The sequence below is a fragment of the Python bivittatus genome, unplaced genomic scaffold (assembly GCF_059951505.1).
Source record: "Python bivittatus isolate LINGU-HERP-01145 unplaced genomic scaffold, Pbiv_v1 ctg000530_np1212, whole genome shotgun sequence".
In the NCBI taxonomy this organism is placed as follows: domain Eukaryota; kingdom Metazoa; phylum Chordata; class Lepidosauria; order Squamata; family Pythonidae; genus Python; species Python bivittatus.
In genome coordinates, this window is record NW_028277085.1 from 4583708 (window position 1) to 4610000 (window position 26293).

Genomic DNA, 26293 nt, shown 5'->3' on the forward strand with positions numbered 1-26293 from the left:
AGATGGAACTCCCCTTCTTGGATCCCTGTGGCTGCCACAGGGTAGGCTAAATGGCAGTGAGACCTTCTCTGCCGCCTTCATTCTGTGTGTGTGCGCACACACACGCACACACACACACCCCCACACCATTTTTCAGAGGCATTTTGCCTCTCATAGCTATGAGAAGCCTGTTGCTGTGGCAGCAAAAGGAAGGGTATCATGATTAAAGATGGAGACATACCCAAGATGGATGTGTCTGTATGGGCTGGGGTGGGGAGGAAGATTCTCATCCCCTTAATTTCACAAACTACCAAGCATTTGAAGCTGCCTCATATTTATGGTAAGACGTTGCAGGTTCAACATTTCTGGCTGATGCCTTCTTCTTGTAAAAGATATTTGTTTTCCATCTCTAATACATAAAAAATGTATTCTTTTTCTTTTCACTCTAAGGAATTCAGAGCGGTATTCCTTATCTCGCCCCGCCCCCCGGTATTTTATTCCCATAAAATTCCATGGTGGAAGGTCAAACGGAAATTTAGCGATTGGGTCAGGATTGGTGCCTGGACAGACTTGAGGCAGAAATTATGGAAGAGAGGGGGCTAAAGTGGTTAGTTTTTCAGCAGCAGTGGCTTCTTGAATTTGGACTGCTGATACTGTACGTACACTCAGCCACCCCCACCTCCCATTTTTATTCTGGAATCAGATCAGGGTATAGTAGAAAAGCAATAAAGGAAGAAAGTTTGCTGTGTGCATTTCTGAATAAAGATCCTCTAGTGTGCCTCTCAGAGTATACTGCCAGAACAACAGTTGGTGGGCTTTCTGTTTTGTTTTGTTTTTCCCCCTCCCTGGGTTGTAATCCTATTTTGCTTTCATTATGCAGGAACAGACTGTTTGCGTAGCATTAAGAGAAAGAGAGCAAAAATGCTCAAAGCAGAAGAAAATATGGCAAGATGAGAGGCAGAAGTGTGTTGTGCCCACATACGATAAAGTCATTTCTGGGGCTGTTTTTGGGTGGGCCATTCTGTTACACACAAGGAAGTCATTACTTTGCAAAGAAATCTGGAATTCAATTAAAGTGTGGACATGGGCTCTCCCTGGTCTGGGGAGGATGGGTGCTTTCATTTTGCCGCTTCTTGGAGGTGGGGGGGGAGAGGAACTGAAAGTAATTTATACAGGCCAATATTTGTGTTTCAGATTCTGTGACCCTCTGAAGGCTTTGTCTGGAGCTGTGTCCAGCAGAACTCCTTTCTCCTCACAGCCATGTTAACAACAGGATGAAGCTGGAGGCAGTTGTGGAACAGCTGCAGAAGCAGCAACAGCAGCAGCAGGTGGCCCCTCTGCAGATGGAGTCCAGAGAGAGGCCACAGAGGCAGATGAGAGAGACCCAGCTGCAGTTTCCCCAACAGATGACAGTCCAGCAAGCTGCCCTTGCTGCCACATCTGGCAAGGTTTCAGGTGGGCCAATCCTTGGACCTTCAGCTAGAGTCCCCCCTGCATTGGGGGCTTCCCGAACATTTGATCAGGGTACTCTGAACTCCGAGGAGGAGGAGGAGGAGGAAGAAGAAGAAGAGGAAGAAGAAGAAGAAGAAGGTGAGGAAGATTCAGAAGATGGTGATCTCGAGGACAGCGCTCCCAGAACTGGCCAGGAGGCATGTTCAGCTCTGAAATACTTTCATGCTTCCAAAGTTGTTTCCCACAACCAAAGAGTGACTCCTTCATCTAAGCCTCTCCCAGTTCTGGGGATCCAGCGGAGTCAGCAGGGGAAGGACGAGCTGGGGAAAGAAGCCACCAACTTGCTCTATTCTGGCTCCTCCTCTGGGAGGCCCACTTGGCGGTTGGAGGAGCAGGTCAAACAGGTCAGTAAAAAGGTTTACATCCCCAGAATGCGGCTGAAGTGTGCGAGTTTGGGTTTTGTTGTGTTGTGTTCGATGTGGCTCTTCCTTGGTTATGCTGGCTGGTAGGGAAAGCCATGCACAGTATTTGGGCATTCATTACATTTTTGTACTGCTTTTCATCAGGGAGGTCAAGTTGGTCCCCTTGTTTTATTCTCTTAGCCGTGCCCTGTAAGGTAGTTGGGCCAAAAGATATCCAGTGAAGCCCTTTGGTTACGCAAGAACAGGAATGTGGGTCAGACATCTTAATCAGCCTTTGATGGCAGCCAAGCCTTTGATAATTGTTAGCTCTGGAAAGTGAGCAACCTCTTCTTTAAGCCACCTCCCCCTCTTCCCCCCCCCTTTGCAGCAGGTTTTTTTTATGAGCAGAAGCAAAAGTGAGAAACCTTTGGGGGCTCCTGACTGCCACAGTGAATTAGGCAAGGGGAAATGTGCATAGGAAAAAAAAAAAGATGGTGGGCTTTCTATTTATACAGACCCTGGGAAGCCTCTCCTGTTTCCTTCACAAGTTCTGTTTGCAGTTCACACCAACAGCTTTAGTATGGCTGGCTGGAGAATAACGGGCCCTTGTGCTTTCAGTGGTCAAAGAGCCTTTGAAGTGTTGCAGTTAAAAAGCAGGCCGGGTGATGCAACTGGCAAGAGTATATTCCTCCTCCTTGGTGTAAATAGGCCTTTTGGTGCAGTGAATTCTGGAATCAGCGAGTGCACCAATCACATTTACTAACGTTTCTGGGTTGTGCACCGCGTGCGCAAAAGTTGCTTTGTACAGTGGCTGAGGGGTAACCGTGTTGGTCTCTTACAGCAAATTAAAAAAACAACCACACCTTTAATGTGTAATAGTATCCGCTTTTGTGGGGCAGTGGCTATTTCATGTTTCTTGCGGTGTCTAGGGCTGTGTGTGACTTTTTGGTGGTTTGTGATCAAGGGAAGGGAGGCTTCCTCTAAGAAGCTATGTAAATATCTACTGGGCTATTGTTAAAAGGCTCCTCTGAGAAGGTAACTCTGAGTTGGCTAGATTAGTTGGTGGCAAGCCTGTGAATCTAGCGAGATTCTTTCACAACTCCTTTGCCAGACCTGTAAGACTTCTAACTTAGCCGCTTCTCCTTCTAGCTGTTTCCCACAGTGTTTCAGTGCACTGTTTTATTGCGTAGCCTCTCAGATGCTCAGCCTACGGAGGGACGGATCATTTTGAGAGCATACTTTTCTTTTTCCAGAATATTTTGCCCTCACTTTGGGGTAAATGTCTCCTGCTTCACTCTCAGACTCTGCAATGCAGCCCCTGAGGAGTTGGACTAGGTCTCTGCTCTTTCTTCATTTAAGAAATCTGTGAAGACCCATTTTCCAGCCCAGGCCTTCAAAAGTTAATGTTTTTAGTTGCAGCTTTTAAAAAAAATTATTCTGTACCTATAAAAACTATAACTCGCCTTAGGTGTTCATTAAAAAAAATGGTGGCCTGCAACTCAAATAAAAATGAAATATTTTGTGTATCTTAAAACATCTGGGGAGGGCATTCAGATCCAGTGTGAGCACCCTCTCTCTAAATTACCTGTCACCTGTTTAAAGAAGCCTCACCTTTCCCTGGGTTCGCATGATAGCCAAAGCAGGCTAGGGTGCTTCACTTCCAAACGCTACACACTTCTAGCATACAGGACTTCTGTACATGGAAGAGAATGCCACTGAATTGCAAAACATCCTTCTCATTTTGCATGTTTGCTATAAGCTTTGAGGGTTGAAAGCTTATTCATGTTACTGTAATTGATGTTCACGCAAGGGATATTTATATACTAATGGTGTGGCGTAGACAATGTAGGAGAAGGGCTGTGCTGAGAATGAATTGCTTGCGTTCTAAACCTTGTACTTAAGCAAAAAGCCGGAATATCTTCTGCAGGATAGCTAGTGAAACTGACCTGTCAGAGCCATCATGTGAAATAATCCTTTTGTGTGCTGTGAGAGGTGGATTTTCTTGAAAATTCTGAATGAGAAGAGGAGCCTTCACCTGTTCCTGAACTCCATCAACCCACAGCCATCATGACTGGGGAATAAAGATGGTGAAAATTACTTGTTCCCTCTCACCAGATTCCTGTTCCTCAGAAGAGATTTGCAGTTGTGATTGTTTGAATCAGTCTCCATCTCACTTCTTCTGTCCAGTACACGAAGTGACCTGGGGGGTTCATTGTTTCCAAGAGTGTTTCCAGTTTAGCATTTCAGGAGGAACCTTTTCCTCTGCAGGTCCCCATCGCTCTAAAAGAAAACCCATGTTGTGCCATGGTGTCAAATTCCACACCTATGACACTGAAGTGATCTTGCTGGAATCCAGATTTCTTGGTGACTTTGTTTTAAGATGCTTGTGCAAGTTAGGTTCTGTATTGATTAGAGTGCCATTTACTGCTGTGTTCAAAAAGTCACAGAGTGATTGAACGTATCTCTGATACCCTTTTTCTTAAATATCAGAAGGGTAACAGGAGAGCGAAGAAAAATAAGTAGCAAGCTATTCTTACTGTCTCCACTTCAGTCGGTTAGGTTATTATGAATCTTGTTCTATGCTGTCAGCAAAACTGTCTTCCACTTCAGAACGTACGAACATATCTGTAGCGCTGTTGTAAACAAGAGAGCTGAAATCAGTTCTTATTACTGGAATAACCTAAAGGAGAAATCTCAGTGCTGTTAATACCTCAGTGCCATTCTGAAATTCTTAATGGTCGCTGTGGTATGAAGCTGTTTTATATCTTTTCATTTTTGATAACTTGGGCTGAATTTCAGTTTTGAATAAATCTGACTTCCATATCCTGGCTCAGGACTATGTGGCTGGGGTTCATATCCAACAGCATGAAATAAAATCATAATGGGGAATTCAGGCCAAAGAGTATTTATTTAGTGCAGGAATCGAAATCAGAATTTCTCCAGAAATGTTAGACATTTGGACACTACCAGCAAATAGGAGCTCATCACTTGAGGTTCTACTGCGAAATGGTTCCCACTAGCACACCATCAAATCCCTTAAATCCATTATTTTGTGCCCTGCCCTTTGGAACAATATGTTGTGTTCTCAAATGATAGCACAGACCGTCCCGCTTTTGAATCCCTCTGAGTTGTAAAAGAAAAACATTTCTTTGCATGTAAGGAACTAGAAGACCAAGCAATGGTGTTCAGCTAGAACTTTTCTCTAAGGGCGCTAGTCCTTGCCAGGAATTCTTCTCTTGAGGAACACTCAGAAAAGACATTCTCCATCAACAGTCTGAAGTGATACAGTTCATTTAACCACCACAGGATTGTGGTATCTCTGTTAATCGGCCAGGTCTACACTGGGGTGGATGTCAGTTGTCCATTTTGTAAGGCGAGAGAAGCAATCTACCTATTTTTGTTTCATGCAACACTCTCGTCCCTCAATGTGTGGGAAGAATTAATCTTTTGACTGTCCTTTGTAACATTCTCCTGTCAAAGAATCGCGTGGCAAGCACTACTTAAATTTGCGTCTTGCATTGACCCAGAGTAGTTGTTTGATCTAAAAATGCCTTTCTATACAACATTAACTTTATTTGAAATTGATGCATTCAGAGCGAAGAGGTGTCCTTGGCATTTCTTTGTTATTTTCCTCTTCACCTCCCTGTTTTGTTTCTTTCTTTAAAAAAAAAACAACTTCCCTCCTGTTGTAGCAAAGTCAACTTAAAGCCCCCTTGAACATTTTCTGTTAGCAAAGAGTACTATCAAAAGGAAGAAGGGTGTTGATGCTTGTCTGCTGTGAGTTCCATTCAGCCTCCCACAACAAAGTAATTAATTGTCCAACACCCTTGCAGACAAAAGAGCTAGCTCAGCTTATGACAGAGGGGTGGTGAGAATATTGTCAACACAGAACGAGGAGGAAGGTTTGGGTGTCTTTCAAGGGGCTGGCAAACCCCCAAAGAAAAGTGAAGGGAGTCAGTTTAGTTTCTTTTCTCTGTCTCTTAACACTTCCCGTATCCATATGGATATAAGCAGCAAAGGCTGTAAGAGCTACAGAAGAAAAAGATATCTTGATGGCTGTCATTGAACAAAGGAGAAATAAAAACATAATTCATTGGGGGTGATTTTTTTTTTTTAATATTGCTCCCTGCCTGTAGAGTGTTTTGTCCATTTGAAAAGTGTATGAGAGAAATTATTTTTAGGGGTGTTCTTTTCTAGGTGATTGCCTCTCTGCTTAATACAAACTGAGCCCCTTCAAAGTTGTCAGATCAGGGTTAAAAGTGAAGTAAGTCCTATCATGATGATTGGAGTAGTGATGGTCTCTGTGGTATGGAATGTTACCTTAAAAAGACACATTTAGAAGCTGGGGAAGAATTTGGAATCAAAAACATCTATACCTTGAATAGAATATCTTTCAACTATCAAAATGATCAGTGCAGACTCCCACCAGTTTTTATTACTGGTAGAGAAAAAGGAAATTATTGCATTTCCCAAATGGGGTGGACAATCCTTGATCCTGCCTCTGAGGAACAAACCACTCTAGATAGGACTTAATTTAGGGATCCAGACCATAGTTCAATATGATTTGTAAAAGTCCAGAGTTAGTTTCTATTTTCTCAACATTCCAGTATTATAATACCTGGGCTTTGGGGTGGAGCAAACATTATAACCAAATTTTGTGAAGTCAGGTATATCATCAAACCTTGGTTATTATAGTTAAGTCTCCCTAATGATAGCTTGGCATGATGACTGAATTGGCCTGATGTTTGCACACAGACACATTTTGCATAATGTGTCTATTGGCTCGTAGACATAATCACCTCGTCCTTCTTTCATTGGATCTCACTGCAAAATATTCACACATTCTCCTATCTAAATGATAAATATTTTACTTGTTCAAGTTCACAATTACATTTTAAGTTGGATAATAAGTTTCCCTGGATGTTCTAGCTTATTTTTAATTCCTTATGAGGAGGGAAATAGAATGTATTCATTTTTGTCCCTAACACTGGTCACAGGCTATAATTTTGTTCCTTGCTACTAAATTTGGTATTTCTGAATAGGTCGTTCTGTTTGCAAGTCAGTAAGATGGAGATGGAACAATATCATCCTAAAACCAAATGATCTACAAATAAAAGAGAAACACTCCAATACTGTACTGCAGCCATGTTACAGTCAGCAGAGCAGAAGACAATGTGGAATAGCTTTACATTTTCTACATTTAACAGCCCAGGCCAAAAAGCCCCACCATGTTTTATCTGGCAGCTAAATGCTAACATCTTCAACATGGGGATGGATATTTGGGGGGAAAGAATTGCAGAAATGAGATGTTACCACCAAGAAGGACTTGGAGTGCTCTAAATGCAAGGCCTTTGTTGAAAACCTTAAGGTGGAGGTTCTTGCGTAAAGACAAGTGTGAAGTGGAAGTGAAAAGAAAAGGATGAGAGTGAAGCATAACTATAGACCAGGATTCCTCAACCTTGGCGACTTTAAGACGGGTGGACTTCAGCTCCCAGAATTCTGGGAGTTGAAGTCCACCCGTCTTAAAGTTGCCAAGGTTGAGGAACCCTGCTATATATAGACAACTTAGAGCAAGCTAGATTTGATTTTGGGGGGGGGGGGTGCTACAGCTCTCTGTATCCTTGATTGAATTGTTGATTGTAAACCAGGTTATCCAACCTTGCTGGAGGGGAAGGCATCATATAAAGGTGGAGGAATGAAATTTACAAGCACTATTCGCGTTCCATTGGTTTGATGAACTCTTTTTTTTTTAATTGGGAGGACTTGGATAGCAGCAAAACTAACCAAGATTGCAAAGTAATCTTGGTTAAATATGCACACTGGAACTACTGTCTTTTTTCACCCTTAAAAAATAAAGAGCAGTTATCTATTTCTCAAGTATTTAGAATGCTGTCAATTGCAGGAGGAGTCTGTACTGATAAAGTTAGTGGCGTTTTCCTCCTTTCACAAACTGTAAGGGCAGTAGAAGGGATAAGTTTGTTTGAGAGATCTACCCTTTCTTTTTGTGGGCATCTTAATCTCAGCAGAGATTTATGCTACCAGAGCTTTTTAATGGCTTCTGGTTCGCTTCCGAAGGCTCCTCTTCACCCACAAGAGGAATTTTGGTTGTTTCTCTAATAATCGTCAAATTGCATCTCTTCATTTAATTCTGTGCGCAGCAAACTCAGGTGGAGTAAATTCAGCTGACTCCTCAGAATAGCTGCCCTGTTTAAGAAGTAGCCAGCCTTGGGGAAATCTCTGGTATGGAACCGCAGCAGGAAGGCCTAGAAATTGAACAAAGAAACAAGTGCTAAGATTTCCAAGATGGTTGAGGGAAACATCAGAGAGGGATGTTTCTCTCACATCACAGTTTCAGAGTGTGGAATTCAGCAGCATGGAAATGACTTGGTATTTTTGCCATATCTTCTTAGGCCTCATGATTTATACCCCAGTTTTTGTGAAGCCTTGGGTACAGTCACAGCCGGAGTGCTAGATGACCCTTCCAAATTGCATCATACGGGATCTTCAGAATGGCAGAGCCCATCTCTTGGCCAGTTTGGACCAGAGGGATGCCAAATGCTTCAAAGTCAAAATGCCACAACCTCAGGATAGCTGTTTTGAGTTTCGTAGTGTACTTGTGAGGTCAGAACAGGAGGTTAGGGCTTGGGATATTTCAACATCAAACCATTTTGGGTGCCTTTTGCAGCTATTTGGAGGGTGTTCTACATTCTGCAGCTGTACTGATTTTGCTAATTTTGCCCTTATATCCCTAAATAGCTTCATTACTACAATATTAGTACTGGATAGTTGTATATGCATCACTGAGTCTCTGCAGTTACCTTAAAAAACACCATTTAAACACACACACACAAACCACCTGACTTAAGTTCAGGAACTTTCTGGTACTTAATTGAGATATTTTTCCATTGTATCTGGGTACCAAGGACACAATCCTAGAGTAGTTTCAAATTACAGAGTTGGTAAACTAACAGGAAATATTCCAGCCTCTGGGTGATTTTGGCTGGCAAGTCTACTTTGCATCAAGTAAATGAAATGTTCTATAACTGGAGTCCAAACTATTTTGTGGAGGAATTGTGTGTAAATAACCATACCAACATCAGCAACCACCAGGGCTGGAAAATCCCCCAGCAGAGACCTTGCAACTAGAGGGGCTGCCTTTTTGTAAGAACCTGTGTGTTGAGACGAACGTCTACTCCACACCTCAGCTGTTTTTTGCTTCATTGTTTGTTCCCCACCGCAAATTATAATAAAGGCCTTCTTCCTATGGAAAACTCGGAGAGCCATTTGATGAAAATCGCCGATGGGCCCACGGTGAGATTCATCAGTATTAAAAGGCACTTTTCTCCATCAGCACATCCTTAAATGATTGGCAGGGTTTCTTTTGTAGAATTCCAAAACTGGAGGAGTGGGGGTTATGATCATGTTAGGAATTTCTGGTTTTGCCCTCAAGGAAAGGTTTAACAAGGCTTTTGCAAGCAAGGGCGGTGGGAGGGAGACTGCAATTGTTTTGGACATCTGAATTCCACTCTAATAAGATGCTCCAGGTGGCTTGGGAGTAATCCTAAAATAGCTGCCGCTCTTAATTGCTTCTGTAAAGTCAGGCATGCTGTGATAGCTAACTAGACTGAGTAGGTGTGTTTGTTGGGGAGAGATGAAGGGGAATGTTGCCAGCGGCTTTTGAGGTGCCTTGAGGACTTAAACCAGCTCTCCTCCCCTTTAGAACAGCACATTTCAGAATCCTTATTTGGAGTCATCGGTCCTTTATAGCTGATCGCAAAGGAGGCACATGCCCTTGCACACCGTTTTATGAAAACCATGGTGATTTCCACCCAGTCTCGATCAGAGACACAATAGAATAAAATGCGTTTTGTATCGGAATATCCATTCAGGTAAAATACCCAAGACGTCTACAGCAAATAGCTTGCAACCGTTAACAGGATGAGTTGGGGACAAAGGCTATGAAGGCACAAGAAGGTGGGGGAGAGAAAAGGAGTTCCAGTACTTGCTTAGGGTTGTTTTTTTTTTAAGGGAGGAAAAATGCAGCTAGAATAAATGTTAAAAAAAAGGGGGGGGCAGGAAAGAAATGGCTGATTTCAGTTGGCTGATGCTAGGGAGGTATAGGTAAATTATCCTGCTGGCTTTGGAAAAGAGTAAATACTGTAGTTCTTTCTTGTCCCAGAATCTCCCACCATCACTAAAAAGTGAGGGTGACGGTTTAAATTGGCAGTTTTTAATAAAGGTTCTCATTGGAGGGAATGCATTACCAAAACAACTCCCCAACTGGTTATTGTCACAATTAAAATAAAGTGGTTTGAAAGTAAATATAGTAGAGCTTTGAAACAACAATTCAGAGTTACTGACCAGACAGTCCCATTTTTTTTTCACAGTGCAGAGACGATTTATTTGCAGTGGCAGAGAGGGCATTGTAAAATTGATAGAGTTTTACTCAGTTTCCTATATGTATACAAGAATGCTAAGAATGGTCACTTCCTTGAAGAGAAAGCCAGAGCTGATTTTTGTAAAACTGGTCATTGGGGAAATGTTTTTGCTCCGTAATGAGATATAAACAGCAACAGTGTTTATTTCCCATCATAAATATTTGAAATATGCTGTCATAATAAAGGCAGCGTATGGCCAGTTGCAATGTATATATGATAAAAGATTTTTTTGTGTGTCTTGGGTAAAAGAAAATCCCAGAAATGTAAATGTTAATATGATGTGATTGTCATAGGAGAAATTAAATCATGCTGTTCCCTAAATGAGGGAAGAAAGAGGTTCCTTTTTATTTCTACCCCAGCTCCAATTGATGTTTCATTATCTGTACCTTGTAACCAGCTTTGTGTGACCAGGTGGCTTGTAGGACTGGATTCATGAGGATGGCATTTTGGAAAGTTGGTTGGCCAGTATTGTAAGAGGGCGAATGGCCAATTCATTTAGGTGGAGAACCTTTAGATGTCCTGCTACAGACAAGATGTGTATCTGTAGCTCTTTCTGAAGGTGCTACAAGAGAGGCAACAGCTGACCTAACAGAAGTGGCAATAATCCTCCATTAAATATACTTTGGCTGATGGGCCTCACTAGATAATTGACTTTTCAGCAGGAATTACTGGCTCAAATGAAATCAGCAAGCTTTAAGGCAACCTGTGCCATTCAAAGGGTTTGGGGTGGGGGGATGTCATACTGCCTGTCTCTGAGCTATTCATCTCTGTAATTCAGTGTGTGTGTCACTACCAGATGACACTAAACAGTAGACCTTAAAGTGGCTCTAATTAAAAACTGTTTTTGTTTGGAAATCCCTCCCTGAATTCAGTGGCTTTTCATCTGATTTAAGATCCTGTATGCTCACCACCAGATGGTGGGTAGGACATCTGAACCAGCCATTGGCATTTGACCTTACTGGTTTTGCTTTCTGCCTGTTGCCCAGGCATTTTTGCACTGTGATGTTTGCAGTTGGGATGGCTATAGTAGTGGCCCCTTCCATTCCCACAATTGTTAGAAAACCAGCACGACTCTTTTATATCCTCCTGGTCTGACTGCCACTTGGGCTGTGATATAAGTCCCCTGTGAGAATGGAGCCTGATGGAATGACTGCTGCTTCTTAATCCCATGAGGTCCAGGATTCGTATTTCATAACAGTTGACTATGTTCAACTTCACAGTCACTTCAAGCATCTCACCATCTGGCTAGAATCCAGAGAACAGTGAGTAGGAACAGAAAAATGCCATTTCATGAGCCTTTCTGCAGATAATAGCAAAGGACATAAATCAGCAAGGTGCTTTGGTGAACCAAGATTCATTGTTCATTGAATAAGCCATAGTTGGTTTGGGTCACGTGTTAAGCTGTGAAGCATAGTTTACTTGCTACAATCATGTTTTCATCAAATATGCTAAGCCCAAACCCAACAAACTGGGTTATGGCAGAGCTTGATATGGGAGTCCACCATCAATCTAGTATTGCATTAATGGCATTCTCCAGAAGCTTTGGATCTGTAGTTTTCAGAATTTCCACTGATTGGCCATGGTGGCCAAAATTGCATGCCCCAATAGGGAAGACTGAGTTATAGCATGAAAAACTGTGAAACTCTGGGAATTGGTACATATACTAAAGTGGGACACAAAAAAGGAATTGGAAATCTTGTATCAATGTATGCAAATGAAGGCATTCCTTGGGATGTAAGGTTGCTTTTATCATACAAAGTGCTCTTCCATAAATCAGGAACTGCCCATCTGTGAGCAAAAGAGCTCCAGTTTATGTCAGCTCAAGTGGTTGTAACAATTAACAGAGATTCCTGTTTGTTAACTTAAATGCTTTCTCTGTTGGGAGTGACCCAGTGGTGTTCTTACCTGCTCTTTTCTTTTAATAGCTGTCTGGTTTTGGTTTTCTTCCTCTTCAGAATGGGAACCTAACTTGGAGCGAAGAAGCTGACAGTAGCAGGGGAAGAGAGGTGTCCCGAGACTTTGCCAAGGTCAGTGCAACAACTTAGCTTTGATTGTATGCTCAAATCTGGGCGGAAATGACATTTGAGTCACTTTCAGCAAATGAACATTGCTATCACGAAAACTCTACTGCCTGGGATGGTTCTGCAATCTGAAGGGAGTTTGAAAAAGAAGCCTTGCCATTCTTTCAAACAGTAACATGAGCTTTTCACAGAGGAAATGGATGTTTGTTAGAAGAAGGCTTGGATTCCTTCCAGACCAGCTTCTATAGATATCTTGCTTTGGCCAGGACACGCTGGGCTGATCCATCCCTTATCTAGATTTCTTAGCTTGTAATTTTTAGTACCTCTTAATTATAGCCCGGACTTCAAATCCATCGTGATTTATTTAGTAAAATGACGATACGTTGTGGCAGAGCCATTGATCTGGACATTCCTTTGCCTATGATGGCCTTGTGCCCTATTGTTTAGGACATTAGTTTTCTTTATAGCAGCCACCTCCTCCAGTCCCTACATCCATTTCAGAAAACTGATACTTGCTGCAACATTAGCTTCCAAGGAGCTGGTTTCCAGATCCACATAATCAGTGGTTGGAATGCAAGCTCCCTTTGTCACTACCATGATTTTACCTGAGGCTGCATTGATCAGGAGCTTCCAATCTTTTTCTGTTGCTTTGTGTGTCTTTGGGGGCTTCCATCTGAGTTGAGTTGCTGTTTTCTACCCAATGAGTATGCCTGTGAAACTTTGTTTTCCCTTCTACACCCAGCCTAAATTAAATTGTTCTTGCTTTATTCCACAGTTGTATGAATTGGATAGTGACCCTGAACGGAAGAAATTCCTGGATGATCTCTTCGTTTTTATGCAGAAGAGGGGTGAGTGGGATTTGCCTTATTATGGCCTGAAAAGGGGAAATAAACATGTGCCTGCTTGTTCTGTACGCTGGAATTAGAAACTGTGGAAAAGCTGCTTTGTGAGTTGGCTTCCATTATTATGGGAGTGGGAGGGAAAAGGGAATCGTTACTTTTTCTTCCAAGGATATAAGGTAGCACCTCTGTTGAATAATAGGTCATAAGGATAATGTTTGTTCCATCTTCCTCAGTATCCAGCTTGGAGTGAAATATTATTGAGCAGTAAATAAGTATTGCTTACTCTAACAAAAATGTAAATCTCTGTCCCTAAACAGTCTAAGTTTGGCAGAAAAGGGAGCAGCGAGGGAGGAACAGACATTACTAACTCCAATTATTCACATTTGACTTGCATTGCAGTTCAGGGTATGTGAGAAGAGTTGTGCAGAACCAGACCAGAGGCTCTGGCTCAGAGTTCTGTTCTCACAGTGGCCAAGAAGCTGACAGTAGGAAGCTCACAGGATATGCACACAGAAGTACCCCCTTTCTCTCTCACACACTCACACAAGCGTGTGTTCCTCAACAACTGATTTTGAGAGGCTGGTTGCCTCTGACCCCAGAGACAAAACCTGTCTGCTATGATTAGTAGCCATAGGTAGCCTTCTCCCCCACAAATTGATATAATCTCTCTTTCCAGCTGTAGGAGTTGGCGGCCCTTTCTGCCTCTTGTGGCAGTGCTTCTACCAAGGGCTGGGTTTCTACCATCCAATGAAATGCTTTGTTTTGTCTCTTCTGAATCTCCCACCCTCTTTCAGCTTCATTCTGCGACTCTTTTTTTTTTCCTGACTACTTTGTCTTAATCACCAGGTAATGGACCTTTATTATTGTCTTGTTTATCTACAAAGCATTATTTCAGCTCCTCTGCACTCTCCTGATTCTCTTTTATCTCTCGTAATGCCCTTGGAATCCAATGGGCTTGATGAACGGATGGTAGTCCATGTGGTTTTCTTAGCAGCAGTATGAAACTGGCTTTCTATTGCTCTCTTCTGGAATGGTGTTCAACTTTCCAGTCTAGCTGACAGCCCCAGAATTTCCAGGTGGCCCTATTCAAGGACTGACCAGCCCTGATCCGTTTTAGTGCCCAAGCTCAGGTGTGAGGTGCAAAAGCTTGTCCTTGGTAGGAACATTGCCACAATCAGGTCAATTTTAAGTCCCATCGAAGCCTGAACACAAAACATTAAGGTTGTGAAGAGAGCTGAGATGTGTTTAAATGGCCTGCCTATCTGTCTTTCAAACTCATCTGTCTTTGAACTAAAAATGGATTGAAAAATCAATCCAGTCTCCTTGATTGTTAAAGAAACCGAAATGAAGATTGGACATTCAATCAATAAATAAAATTAAAAATTAAAAAATCAAACTTCAGGAGAGAGGGAGCTCTCATGTAGTTGCAACTCTCACACACAGGCCAGTTTTATCATAAAAAGAAAGTCTTTGTGGTGTTTATGTTGTTAATTTGGCTGGATGCCTCCTTGTGATAACTAACAAGACACAAGAGAAAGACAAAATCATCTCCACTCAGAAAAAGTATAGGTAGAAATATTTACTCTTGAATTTTAAGATTCCATTTTAATTCATTAAATATTAATGATTATTTTTCAATGTACATTGCCTGTAAATAATTTGTTGAGTGATTTATTGTCCTGAAGGTGTGATAGAAATAAATAAGTAGTTGCATGTTGGCGTATTTGGCAATAAAAAGAGAATGTGGATGAACTGAAATCACTGTAGAATTGTGCAATTGAGATTCTGTTAGTGGCTGAGATAGCTAAGACCTAGTTTCACTGACATATCCTTAGATCAGCATTTCCCAGATGGATACCAGCAGCCATGCTAGCTGGGAGTGATGAGAGTTGTAGTCCCAACCGGTCTGACCACAAGTTAGGAACAACTGTGTTAGATGTGGGAATGACAGGGATGCAAAACCTGGAACCAAAGTATACCCAAGTGTATATATTACCGCAGTCTTCTCTTTGGATATTTGCTAGTTTCTGATAATATATAATTCTTAAAGAGTGAATATAAGGTAGGAAAAAGGAAGGGATCAAATGGAATTTAGATCAACGGGTTATATAAGATCCATTATGAAGAAATGTAATCTGTGGCAACTACTCCCGATCCTTCCTTCCTTCCTTCCTTCCTTCCTTCCTTCCTTCCTTCCTTCCTTCCTTCCTTCCTTCCTTCCTTCCTTCCTCATCCAGATAATGTTGATATCCAAAGTGAAAACTTCAGTACATACTTATATTTCATTCAGTCTTTCACTATGATGCTCCAGTTGGGACTTAGATCTTTTCATAATCCATCTCTCCATCTTGAAGGAGGCCATCCCAGTAGAAATGTGTAATTATAGGGCAACAGTTGGCTAGATCATTGTTTCTTTTCCAAAGAAGTCTCCATGGTGGTTAGGGTTAAAACTAATAACACAGTAAACTAGGAAACATCTAACATTTGAGCAATGCCATAAAAATAGCTCATTCCAGATTCAACTGACAGGCTATTTACTTCCCTAACTGTGGTCTTGAGTAGATGACAAAATTTAGGAGGCCAGGAGAATCTTGAGGGCCTGAGAGTTCCCATTTGTCTAGGGCAGTGGTTCTTAACAATTATGGTGTCACAGACCCCTTTGATAAGCTGATGAAAAATTAATGCAATTGTGACAAAGAATTATATCTCTCTCACTCTTGTTTTTCATGCAAAAATTAACGGCTACTTCCTGGAAAAAAAAAAACCAAATCGTCCATACAAAGGCAACAGTAAACTTTATATCTGCTCAATAAATAAATTTCCATGAGAAGTTCCAAGTGGTTATTTGGCTTGAATAAGAAGTTGAAACTGTGGGGAAGACATCCAGTCAACTTTGACTTTTCATCTTGACTATAAGTAGTGCTGGAAATCCTGACTTACAACGGTGTATAGTAGCATGGAATCAGAGGTCCCATAGCTCATTTTGCCAGACAAGAGTAAGCCTGTATTAAGAAACACTTGAGTTTTGCAACACACTTCAGCGGCTTCACTCCCAGCCTGCAAATGTCTGAAAGCCCATCCACAGACCCCACAGATTAAAAGCCACTGGCCTAGGGTATGTATGTGCAAAAAAGGTCTCAGGATTTTGGGTACAAAACGTCCTATTCTGAACATTTTGGAGGTGTTTTGAACTTGAAGCAACTCTGTTTTCAAGTGCAAGACACTTCCCAAATGCTTGAAACAGTTCAAATTCAAACATTTTGGGCAGCCCTAATTGAGGGACTTAGGTTTTTCAACTTTTCTGTTAAATGCATTGGTTTTCTCTTCTGTTTTCCAGTGGAGTTATATTGAGATAGAACCCTCTGGTTTTTTCAGAAACCTCTTGGTGCAAAGCTGATGGTTGGCTGGTGAAGAAAGGAAGCAGGTAGAAAGGGCTGACATTTGCAAATTCTGCAGCTGATGGAGGCAGTGCTGTAAAGTTGTGAATGATATTGTGGTCATGAAAACAAGTTTGCTCCTTTAACTCCCTCCTTCGTGAAGATCCCATAAAAAAAGCTTTAGGGAATATCTGCTGCTGCTCAAGGTTGTACGTGACCTTAGTTTTCCCAGATGGCTTGTTCTTTTTAAGTTTGATGGGTATCTGCATAGAAGAGGCTTTGTGAGTCTGAGTGAATGGCTTCCTGCTGTTGTATGCCTTATCTGTGTCTTTTCAGATGTGGAAAAACTTGGGGCAAATGCTAATATTGCCAACTGCGTTTGCTGGGGGTGGGGGCGGTTTATCTCCAGGCAGCAGTGGCACTAATCAAACTATCTGGGGAATACCCTTAAGACCTCCCTGCCTTTTTTCTTTACCATCTTCCCACTTAGCTTTTGTTACCTGTTACGAGCATTTGAATTTAGCCACGGGTGATACCACTGTCTTTGACTAACAGAACGCAAGCTCCCCATAATGTGGACACTGTGCCGCTTTGCCACAAAGAGGAAGATACTGGCAGGGTTAGCACATTGAATAAGCTTAGTTGGTTTGGCTCTGGCTTAGAATAACTGTGCAGATGCGGCCAGTTATGGTTTGTAAACCACGGTATGTGGCTTTGTGTACTGTTTAAGGCCAGATCCTTTTGATTTATTGGGTAAACCATTGTTAAACAAGCATATCCAGAATTAAACAAACCATGACTCTCAACTTCTTCAGAGCTGAGACTTGCCACAAGACGCCCCCAAAGCTATAGTAGAAGGCTAGAGTTTGGTTAGCTCAATACATAATAAGATGCCCAATCAAAAATAGTAGTATCATAAACCACATTTAGATTAATCTGATTTTCTGGTTTCATTTCCTAGTAGTGTTTCTCCACATAAGAACAGTTCCTACATGTCTAAATGTTCATCCGCTTTACAGTGAAGGTACATATGCTTCCTCTTGCCCATAAGCGTTACACCTTCTTCCATCAATGGCAGAATGGTTTCTGTTTGTATGCTTTACAGTTGGGGAGCCTTTGTATCTTTATCTTAGGCATCTGGATAGCATTGCAAAGAAGAGCATTATGAGGGTTTCTTGGCATGCCATTGAAAGACAGAGCAAACTGGGCTCATTCTCAAGACTTAAAATGTCTGTGATTCCCTTTAGGTCTTTCTTTTTCTTCCCAAAGAACTGTGTTTCTACTTCAGATTTCACTGGGGAAGGCGAGTTGGTTCAAGGGTCAGGAAGGTGAGAACCCCAGCAGTAGCTGCGCTGTTGAACATCTGGTAAAGATGTTGAGAGAGCAAAATATATTAAACCCAGCTGGGGCAAGAGCTGTCAAGCGATGGAACCCTTATGAGGCTTAAGACATTCAGGAGCCACCTCCAAGGAGACTTGCCCAGCAGCCCCATTGGGCAGCAGGAGGTTTGGCAGCAATATTTGGGGGGCAGGTGCCTGTTAAGGCTGCCTTCAGCTTGGCAACTGGGCTCAGAAATAGCTGCAATCTGTCAGTCTGGCCCTGTTTGGGGTGGAGGGAGCAGAACAATGGCATTTCCATAGGTGTAGATAAAAACTGGGCCTCCTGTCAAATAAGGCATGATTAATTACTTTCCTTTCCTGCTCCTGCTTTGATAACCATGCGTGATGGTCTGCAGGCTTGTGAGTCAGGTAATGACTACTGCGTCTGGAGATGCGAATGCCCGCTGTGGAAATGGACAAGATGGTTGGGGGGCTAGAGTAAATTATGCTGGCTGTCCTGGGAAGTGGGAGGTCAGAGGCCTCTTTCTCAATTTTTTGTCCTACTTGTTTTCAAATAAAATTGAAGGGCAGAGTTAGTATCTTTTCATGTAAACAGAGAACCTAGCAGCAGGCAACATTTTTTTCATGGCTGGTGCCTGCACATCTCTCCATAGCTGGTGGCTTTGTGCCCTGCAGCACTTGGAAGAGTTTGCTTTGTGGCCCTCAGTCCCTTCATCTCTATCTCTATTTTTATTCACTCTGTTCTCCATGCACAAACATTGTTGGGGAGAAATTGAGGGAAACTGTCTTAGGAAAGGAGGTTTAAGATGATGTAGAAACCTCACCTTTCCCTTAAAAAGATGAGCAGCAGGTCTTTTGGATATCTTGAGTAGACTTATCTTGAGTAGACTTATTGAACTTGATGGGAGTTGTTGTCCAACTACTACTAAAGATATGCAGTTGGGGAAGGCTGTGCTAATACCAACGGGTGCCCCCAGTTTTCAGTTTGATATAGATATTGTTCTTCTTTAACTGGTTTTACTTAACTGTTGGATGTCCTTTTAGTTATTCCAGATTTTATCATGCAATGATTTTTTTACTTTATGTTGTAAGCCAGCCCCAGTTGTAACATTCAGTGGTAGACGCATTTAATAAATGAAATTTCCCTTTGGAATTGGAAGTTCTGAAGGGCCAGGATGTGCAGTCCCTTTAGAGGTGGACATTGTATAATGTTGCCTTGGCCCTGTTCTTTGAACTGGTACTTCCCTTCTGCAACTCTTCAAGACAATGCTACCTGTGAATTTTTAAGAGATCACAAAGAAGAACTATCACTGTCAGCTCTTTCAGCATTGTGTTTACCAGCCTCTGCCTTGATCATGGCAATGCTGTGACCTGCCTTTCTTCCAGGCAGAGAGGTTTCTCTCATAGGCTGATCTTCGCAGCTGTCCTGTGCAGTGGGCCCAAGGTCCCCCATTGACTTTTATGGAACATGGGGGACTTCAAACCAGAATCCTGCTGAATGGGGTGGCAATATTCTGACAGTATTCTGTGACGATGCCTGTGTTCTCACAACACTCTTATCTATAATTAACTTAACAGTCATTTACTAAGCAGCCCAACATTCTTTGTCCACAAGGCACGCTAGACACACAGGCTAGGGTTACACAAGAGAGTAGGTTCACTAGTTTGGGGCTCGGTGAGTTAGGCAACCACAGCTATTGTGAATGGATTTTGCTGCCCCCGTACTAGCAGCATAAATGTAGTGGAAAGGCCAAATCTGAAAACAGGCTCCACTTCTGGCCAAGTCAGCATTGCAACTTTCAAGCAGAGGTCATGCCTGGATATATTTGGGGGGTCACCATCCAGTGCCCATTTTAAATCATTGCCTGCAGAGAGTATGGAAGATTACTTCGATAGAGATATGCAGGAACCATAGCCTAGGCAAAAAAGGCTGAAACATTTTTTAAGTCCAGAAGACCCAGATAACATTCAGAAGTGACTCAGGCAGACACCTCCCTGCTTCACTAGAGTATAAGAGAGGAAGAGGGTACAACACAATCAGACTTGTAAAATTCTGATATTATAGCCAATCTCAATAAAAGTACAGGTAGTCCTCCTTATGACTGCCTCCTTTAACGACCATTTGAAGTAACAGTGGTATAAAAAAACCAGCTTTGAGACCAATCCTCGCATTTATGACTGTTGCAGCGTCCCACAGTCACCATTTGTGTGCTTCATGACCAGCTTCCGACAAATACAGTTAGGAGAAGCCAGCAGTAACATCACAAGTCACAGTCACATGATGCCACGCTTAACAACCAAATAGGAAGTGAGGTTGTAAGCCCATCGTGGTCACACGATTTTCCACTTAGCGACCGCAGTGCTTAGCGACAGTTGCCAGTCCCAACTGTGGTCGCTAAGCAAGGACTAACTCTAGTTTAGCCTACCTGTGGAGTTGATTTCCTGGTCTGGGCCACCCAGCGGGACTGCCACTGCCACAGAGAACTGTTCCCATGGCTCTGGGTTGCAGAATTTGGCTTGGTGATTCAGGCCATTATTTTTTGAAAAGCTGCTTTCCTCTGAACGCAGAGTCTTTGGGCTCCTGTTGTTTTTGGTGGCTAAGCTCGGTCTGATTTCGATTACCCCCTATCAGAGCTGAGGTGGCTTGGGATCGTGTGGCAGCAGGGGCGAAGGGGAGGGGAGGGTCTGCCAGTGGAATGGGACATGCAGACGACATCCGAGGGCAAAGCAGTGGCTGACCTCTTTGCTAACAAAGATTTGGGCTCTCGCACTGGAGAGCTGCGAACTCACAGTCCCTGTGCAGGCTCGGAATGGGGAGAGAGACGCTGGAAAGTACAGTAAAAAAAGAAAAGAAAAGCTCCTCTATCAAACAGCAACAAGTCTTATGCCTTTGCTCTGGTCAGTGACCTTTCCCTCTGGAATTCTCCCCTCTGACCCACAGATCATTAATCCCCACCATGCCAGATGACAGTAATCCATCACGGGCCCTGACAAGCCTTGCAGCCGGCTGTGAAAAGATCTGCTCGGCCTCCCTCCATCCCAGGATACTCATTTTTCATTTTTCCTGTTCAGCACCAAGGGCTTCCAGTAACAACTTATCACCAGTCCCTTCCTACCAGAAGGCCCGCACGGATGCCGGGGCCTGGAAGGCGGTGGGGGGCACCCAATACGGGGCCTTTCCACACTTACTGCGTGTGTTTATTTCTCTTCATCTTCGCTCGTGAAAGGCTCTTGAGTGTGCAGACCTCCCCAGAACGGAAAAGCAAACAGTCTCCCCCTCTCCCTCTTCTCGCTGAGTCTATTTTAAAATGAGGAGGAGGAGGAGGAGGAGGAGGGAGTATATAAACATATTTCATTCTGTTCTTTAAATGATCTCCCTGTTTGGCATGTGTTATAAACTTAAATAAGCTGTTCAGGTTGGATTTTTTAAAAAGGTATTTTGAATAGCAGCGATAAAATTGTCGGTTAAAGGTAGGGAGGATGAAGCTTTTTGTAAATACTATCACGGTCCTGACTGAGCCTCTCTTGGCAGGTGCTGCCCTTGAGAGGGGCTTGTCTCCCATCACCCAGCTCGCTTCTGGAAGAATTTCAAATGCCTCTGTGGAGTGTAGAGTAGGATTTGCAAACTATTTAGAGCCCTTACGGATAGATGTTTGTGTTTGCTGAGTTGAGATCCTGGGAATTTCCAACTATTCTCTTAATTTGGGCATTCATGCTAAGGCCTTTAAGACTGAAAAAAAGGAGGGTCTGAATAAATACTCTAGCCCATAATGCTGGGGAAAATGGAAGGAAAGAAAATGATTAGCAGCAGTGCAGATAGTTGATTACAGTGGCAATGGGTACACCACTGGAAGACCTGAAGGGCCAGGTTGAGGATCCTGGAAAGGATCTGTCTATGAAAGGAGAACCTTTTCCATATATGATGCACCTTAATATTGACTTTTGAGAAGTCATGAGGTTGAATTGGCTATATGCTTCACAAGCTGGTATAAAAAGCTGGTTAGAGGAGGCATGGAGCATGCTTGTTTTTGATACATACACAGAGGTTTTATGTCTCTTTGTCCTCACCGCTGGCTTCTCTGATACACTTGGGCACATGTATGTGAGATAAAATGACTCAGTAAAATATTGCTTTGATCATCTCTATGATAAGAAAATGCAGGTAATTTTGCACCGTTGGCTCTTCTGTATAATCTCCAGAGGCCACATTGCATCCTCCAAGTGTGCCAGCCAGCAACTCCTGTAATCCTCGTCCATCTGGAGGTCATCACCATTCTGGTGATCGTTCAAGAACAGAATCCTGGCCTGATTCACCCTTTGATCGTAATTCATCGATTGCACTAAACCATAATTAATCTGTTCAACTGTAGCCAACTTGACCTTCTCGTGCCTTCTCAAAAGCCAATGTTAATGTACATCATATATGGAAAAGGTCCTCCTTTCATGGGTGGGTGCTATACATCTGCCTTTGTGATGTGTGTCCCACATCTTCTGGGACAGGCAGAGGCGCCACACACCAAGCTAAAACCAATCCTCCAATTATGATATACTCAGTAAATCATAGTCAAGCCAATTACTACACTGTGTGAATTCTTAATCAGAAAACCTACTACTAGAGGCTACGGGCAAGAGCATGACAGCTCTCAAGCTTTTGTTCTGAACCCAGAGTCATGTTAATCTGTCAAGCTTTTTGACATTAAAAGTAATAAAAAGTTCTAGAGAAGAATAACATGGATAAAACGTTATGTTTCTTATCTCAAGGAGAGCAACATATCAATACTTTCGGCTTTGGACCTTGACCCCAATTCACAGGAAATCTGTCTTGTGGACAGCATCTATCCAGTTTGGCGGTTTCTCGCCCTTTCCGGTCAAACCGGCTCTTGTGTGTGATCTTCCCGCTGTGGCATTTCCTATTTTTCCTTGCAGAGTACGTCTTCAGGATTTCATTAGCTAGACTGGTTTATAAAGTGCTAAAAAAAAAAATGCCAAAACGTTGACATGATAATCTGATTTAGTGCTTGAAGAATGGCTTCCAGAGAGAAGCATATCTCATGGAAGGTGATTTGAGTTTCTTGTGTCCAAGATCAAATCTACTTGTACTCCTTTATTTTGTTACGCCCACTGACGACGAACAATGAAAACTAGAGTTGTGTGCCTTAAGTTTGATCAATGTGAGGGTGGTTTTGTACAGTAGCACATAGAGAGGAGTGGACAACCTTTGGGTTGTCAAGGACTTCATACTAAAGTGAGTGGCAGGTCAGAGGTCAGCTGTTAGTGGCCTGTCATTTCCCCCAATATGTGTGCAGAACTCACCAGTCTGTTGAGAAGCGGGGCAAAGCAAACGAAGGAATTCTCCCCCGCCTTCCCCGGATATTGTTCATCTAGGAGCCAGAACTTTCAACCTTCTTCCTAGCTTCCTGAACTCAAATATTTACTATAGCAGTCACAAGAGCCATTCCCTGGGAAATGCAGTCAGAAAATGTTTGTGCTTCAGTTCAGAAATGGGCCTGTAGTCCAAATATGAGAGGGAACATGCTGGAATGGAAGGGGAGTTATCTTCTTTTACTTCAATTGCTTTCCTTAACTCTCTAAGTAGGCATTACTCAAGCACCCTTGCCTTTTTCAAATGCGCCCCATGTCCAGTGAATTCGGTCACCTGGCCTGTAATGTTCAGTTTCGTTCCTGAAAGCAGCGTTTCTCAACCTTGGCCGCTTGAAGATGTGTGGACTTCAACTCCCAGTATTCCCCATGTTGGCTGGGGAATTCTGGGAGTTGAAGTTTACACATCTTCAAGTGGCCAAGGTTGAGAAACACTGCCTTAGAGAAATTGTTTTGCTTTATAGCTGTTTCTTTGCAAGGTACAATGAGCCGGTGGGGGCAGGGGAGCGTGGAAGGGAGTAAAGTTTAGAGGCAGCCTCCACCCTGGGTTGAAACCACGTGCTGCATGCATCAGGAGATAAATACACCTCTTATTTTTTGGGCTGCCAAAAACATGAAGAGTCATGAAATCAGTTGACGCTATCAGTGGCATCTACCCCAAGCCACGATAAACTCAAAGTGAAAACAACATACATCATAATGCAGTTATGTACTCGCATTGTGACATCTGATGCCGTTTCTGAAGTTACGCCCTTCGTATTTTGAATCGCCTATGTCATTTGCCCTCTGGGAACTCCTAATTATAGTGCTGTGAGGCAGAGGCGTCCCCCAAAATCCAACAATTCCGGCAAAACGCAAGCTCTGCTTTTTTGTATGTGTGCGCATTGTCGTGGTGTAGGTACAAAAGGGATGGATCCTTTAGCATAATGCTTGCCTCTTCCTGTGGATAGGACAGATGTCAAAAGGACATTTGGTGCCCTTATACTATAAAATCCCTGACGTCACTCACCTTTGAGGCGTGCACACGCACGCATCTGCCTTTATTCCAAAGCAGAAATTTAGCTAATTTAGAATTTGGACTAGTTTCAGGGACTCAAGCAGTAGGTGACATTCATTCACAAATTCTGGAATAGTTGTAATACTTGGCACACGCAAAATTAACTTACCAGGTTCACTTTCATACTAGATAACCATGGCTCCAGGGTTTCTGTGGCTTTAAAAGTGGGAGAAGCTGTGGCCCTCTGGCTAATGGTGTCATCACCATGAGCTACAATAGCTGGGGTTGATAAGCCTTGGAGAGTGGTATTTTTCCGCCTCTGATTTAAAATGAGATTTAAACAGTTCAGAGGACCAAACTAGCCGTCATGTTTAAAAAGAGAGCAGGAGGTTCAGGTTGGCCTGTTTTATATATCCTGTTAAGCTGTAATAAAATTGGTTTGGCTTTGGCATAATGTGTTATCTGGACCTCGCTATTTTGATTTGTAAGCCATAGTTTATGGTTTAGTGTGTTGTGTGAATCCAGTCAACTGTGGTTTGTAAAGCTAACCATGAGTAAAATGGTGCAAGTCAGGTCACTGTATCTTTTAATGTGAGGTGCCAGGATCGGAGAGCAGCGGGGCTACAATTTTCTGAATTCCCAGTCTGTATAGCAAACCGCAGGGTACAATTACCTGTGTACACGAGATGCACATTTCACACTTATGTGTGGCAAAAACTGCCCATCTCTGGTACAGGGGCAAATAAGAAGTGTCTTGTTCTCCTCCCTTGACCTGCAGTGCTGTTAAAGGCCAGTATGAAAACTACATTGAAGCATACACTAGAAAAACCAACGTTTCTGTTTGCCCACCTTCCTGCCCTCTGAACACAGAACCCTGCTGCTCATCTTCTTGCTCCCAAGCAGGCCCCTTCAAAGGCTGTTACCTTGGTGTAAGGTTCTCTGACCACCACCACCCTTATCCTAAGGAAAAGAGTGCAACTGGAAAAGAACTTGAATACGTTTGTTGCCCGTTGGTTGCTTTTAGGGAAACCAGAAGACTCTTTATTTGGCGTCTGTAAGAACTGTTCTTCATGGGGAAGAGTCTTGTGTTACACACACACACACACACACACACACTAAAAACACCTCTGCATATTCATTATGCTGTGGTTTCAGCCTAGAAGGTACTGATTGATACTAGGAAGAAAGAAAAAAACACAGAGTAATAGGAAGACCATGCATACAATTAGATGATGCTTCCTTAGCCTTTAATAAAAATTGTGAAAATTAAGGAGATCAAGTCTAAAGCCCTGGTGGAAAAGGAGGCACTAGTGGAAGGAGATCCCCGTAGTGTGGAGAAGCAGTTCAAGGCAGAAGGTCTCCTGGTAACTTGCTGGCTTTTTCCTTCTTTCTCTTTCCTCATTGCTGTGGGTACAGGGACACCCATCAACCGCATCCCAATCATGGCCAAGCAGATCCTTGACCTCTATATGCTCTACAAGCTGGTGACAGAGAAAGGAGGGTTGGTGGAGATCATCAACAAGAAAATCTGGAGGGAGATCACGAAAGGCCTTAACCTCCCCACCTCCATCACCAGTGCAGCATTTACGCTTCGCACCCAGTAAGTCCTAGGCGGGCGGGCGGGGGGGAGCATTACAAGGAAAAGAGTCAGATGCATCCCTGCCTTTGGTCTCTTAGATACAGAGTGTTGGACTTGCTTCAGCCTGGTATGTTAAACCACCAGCTCTGAGGTGTAACAAGCCTGAGGTGTAACAAGGGTGCCATGCATGACCATAGGGCCTCTGCAGCATCCCTTGGTGACCCCAGAGCCCTTTCGGAATAAGTGGAGCCAAAACATGGGGTCCCTTATTGCATTTGGGGGAGTTTTAAACAAAAAAACAACCCTGGTGCTTTCTTGATCTTGAAGCCCTATATTTTAGCAAAAGCCCCCTCCCAAATTAGGCTGCGGCCCTCAACTTGCCACGCCAAAAGTGGTGTAGTCCTTTTGCTGATTGAAGCTGCCTGCCTCTGGGCTAAGCCATCCTGTTGTTTGTCTGTTGCACATAACAGGGGGAGGAAACCTGGCAG

General features: G+C 42.9%; 1 protein-coding gene across 1 annotated transcript in view; it reads left to right on the forward strand.

Moving 5' to 3' along the window:
* The window catches only part of ARID3B (AT-rich interaction domain 3B), a 39975-nt gene that overhangs the window by 4465 nt on the left and 9217 nt on the right, over nt 1–26293 (forward strand). Inside the window, exons 2-5 of the mRNA XM_088148418.1 lie at nt 1174–1835; nt 12226–12297; nt 13067–13139; nt 25643–25826. Coding sequence (XP_088004544.1) covers nt 1254–1835; nt 12226–12297; nt 13067–13139; nt 25643–25826 — 911 coding nt within the window. The 5' untranslated portion in view covers nt 1174–1253. The remainder of the gene's footprint in view (nt 1–1173; nt 1836–12225; nt 12298–13066; nt 13140–25642; nt 25827–26293) is intronic.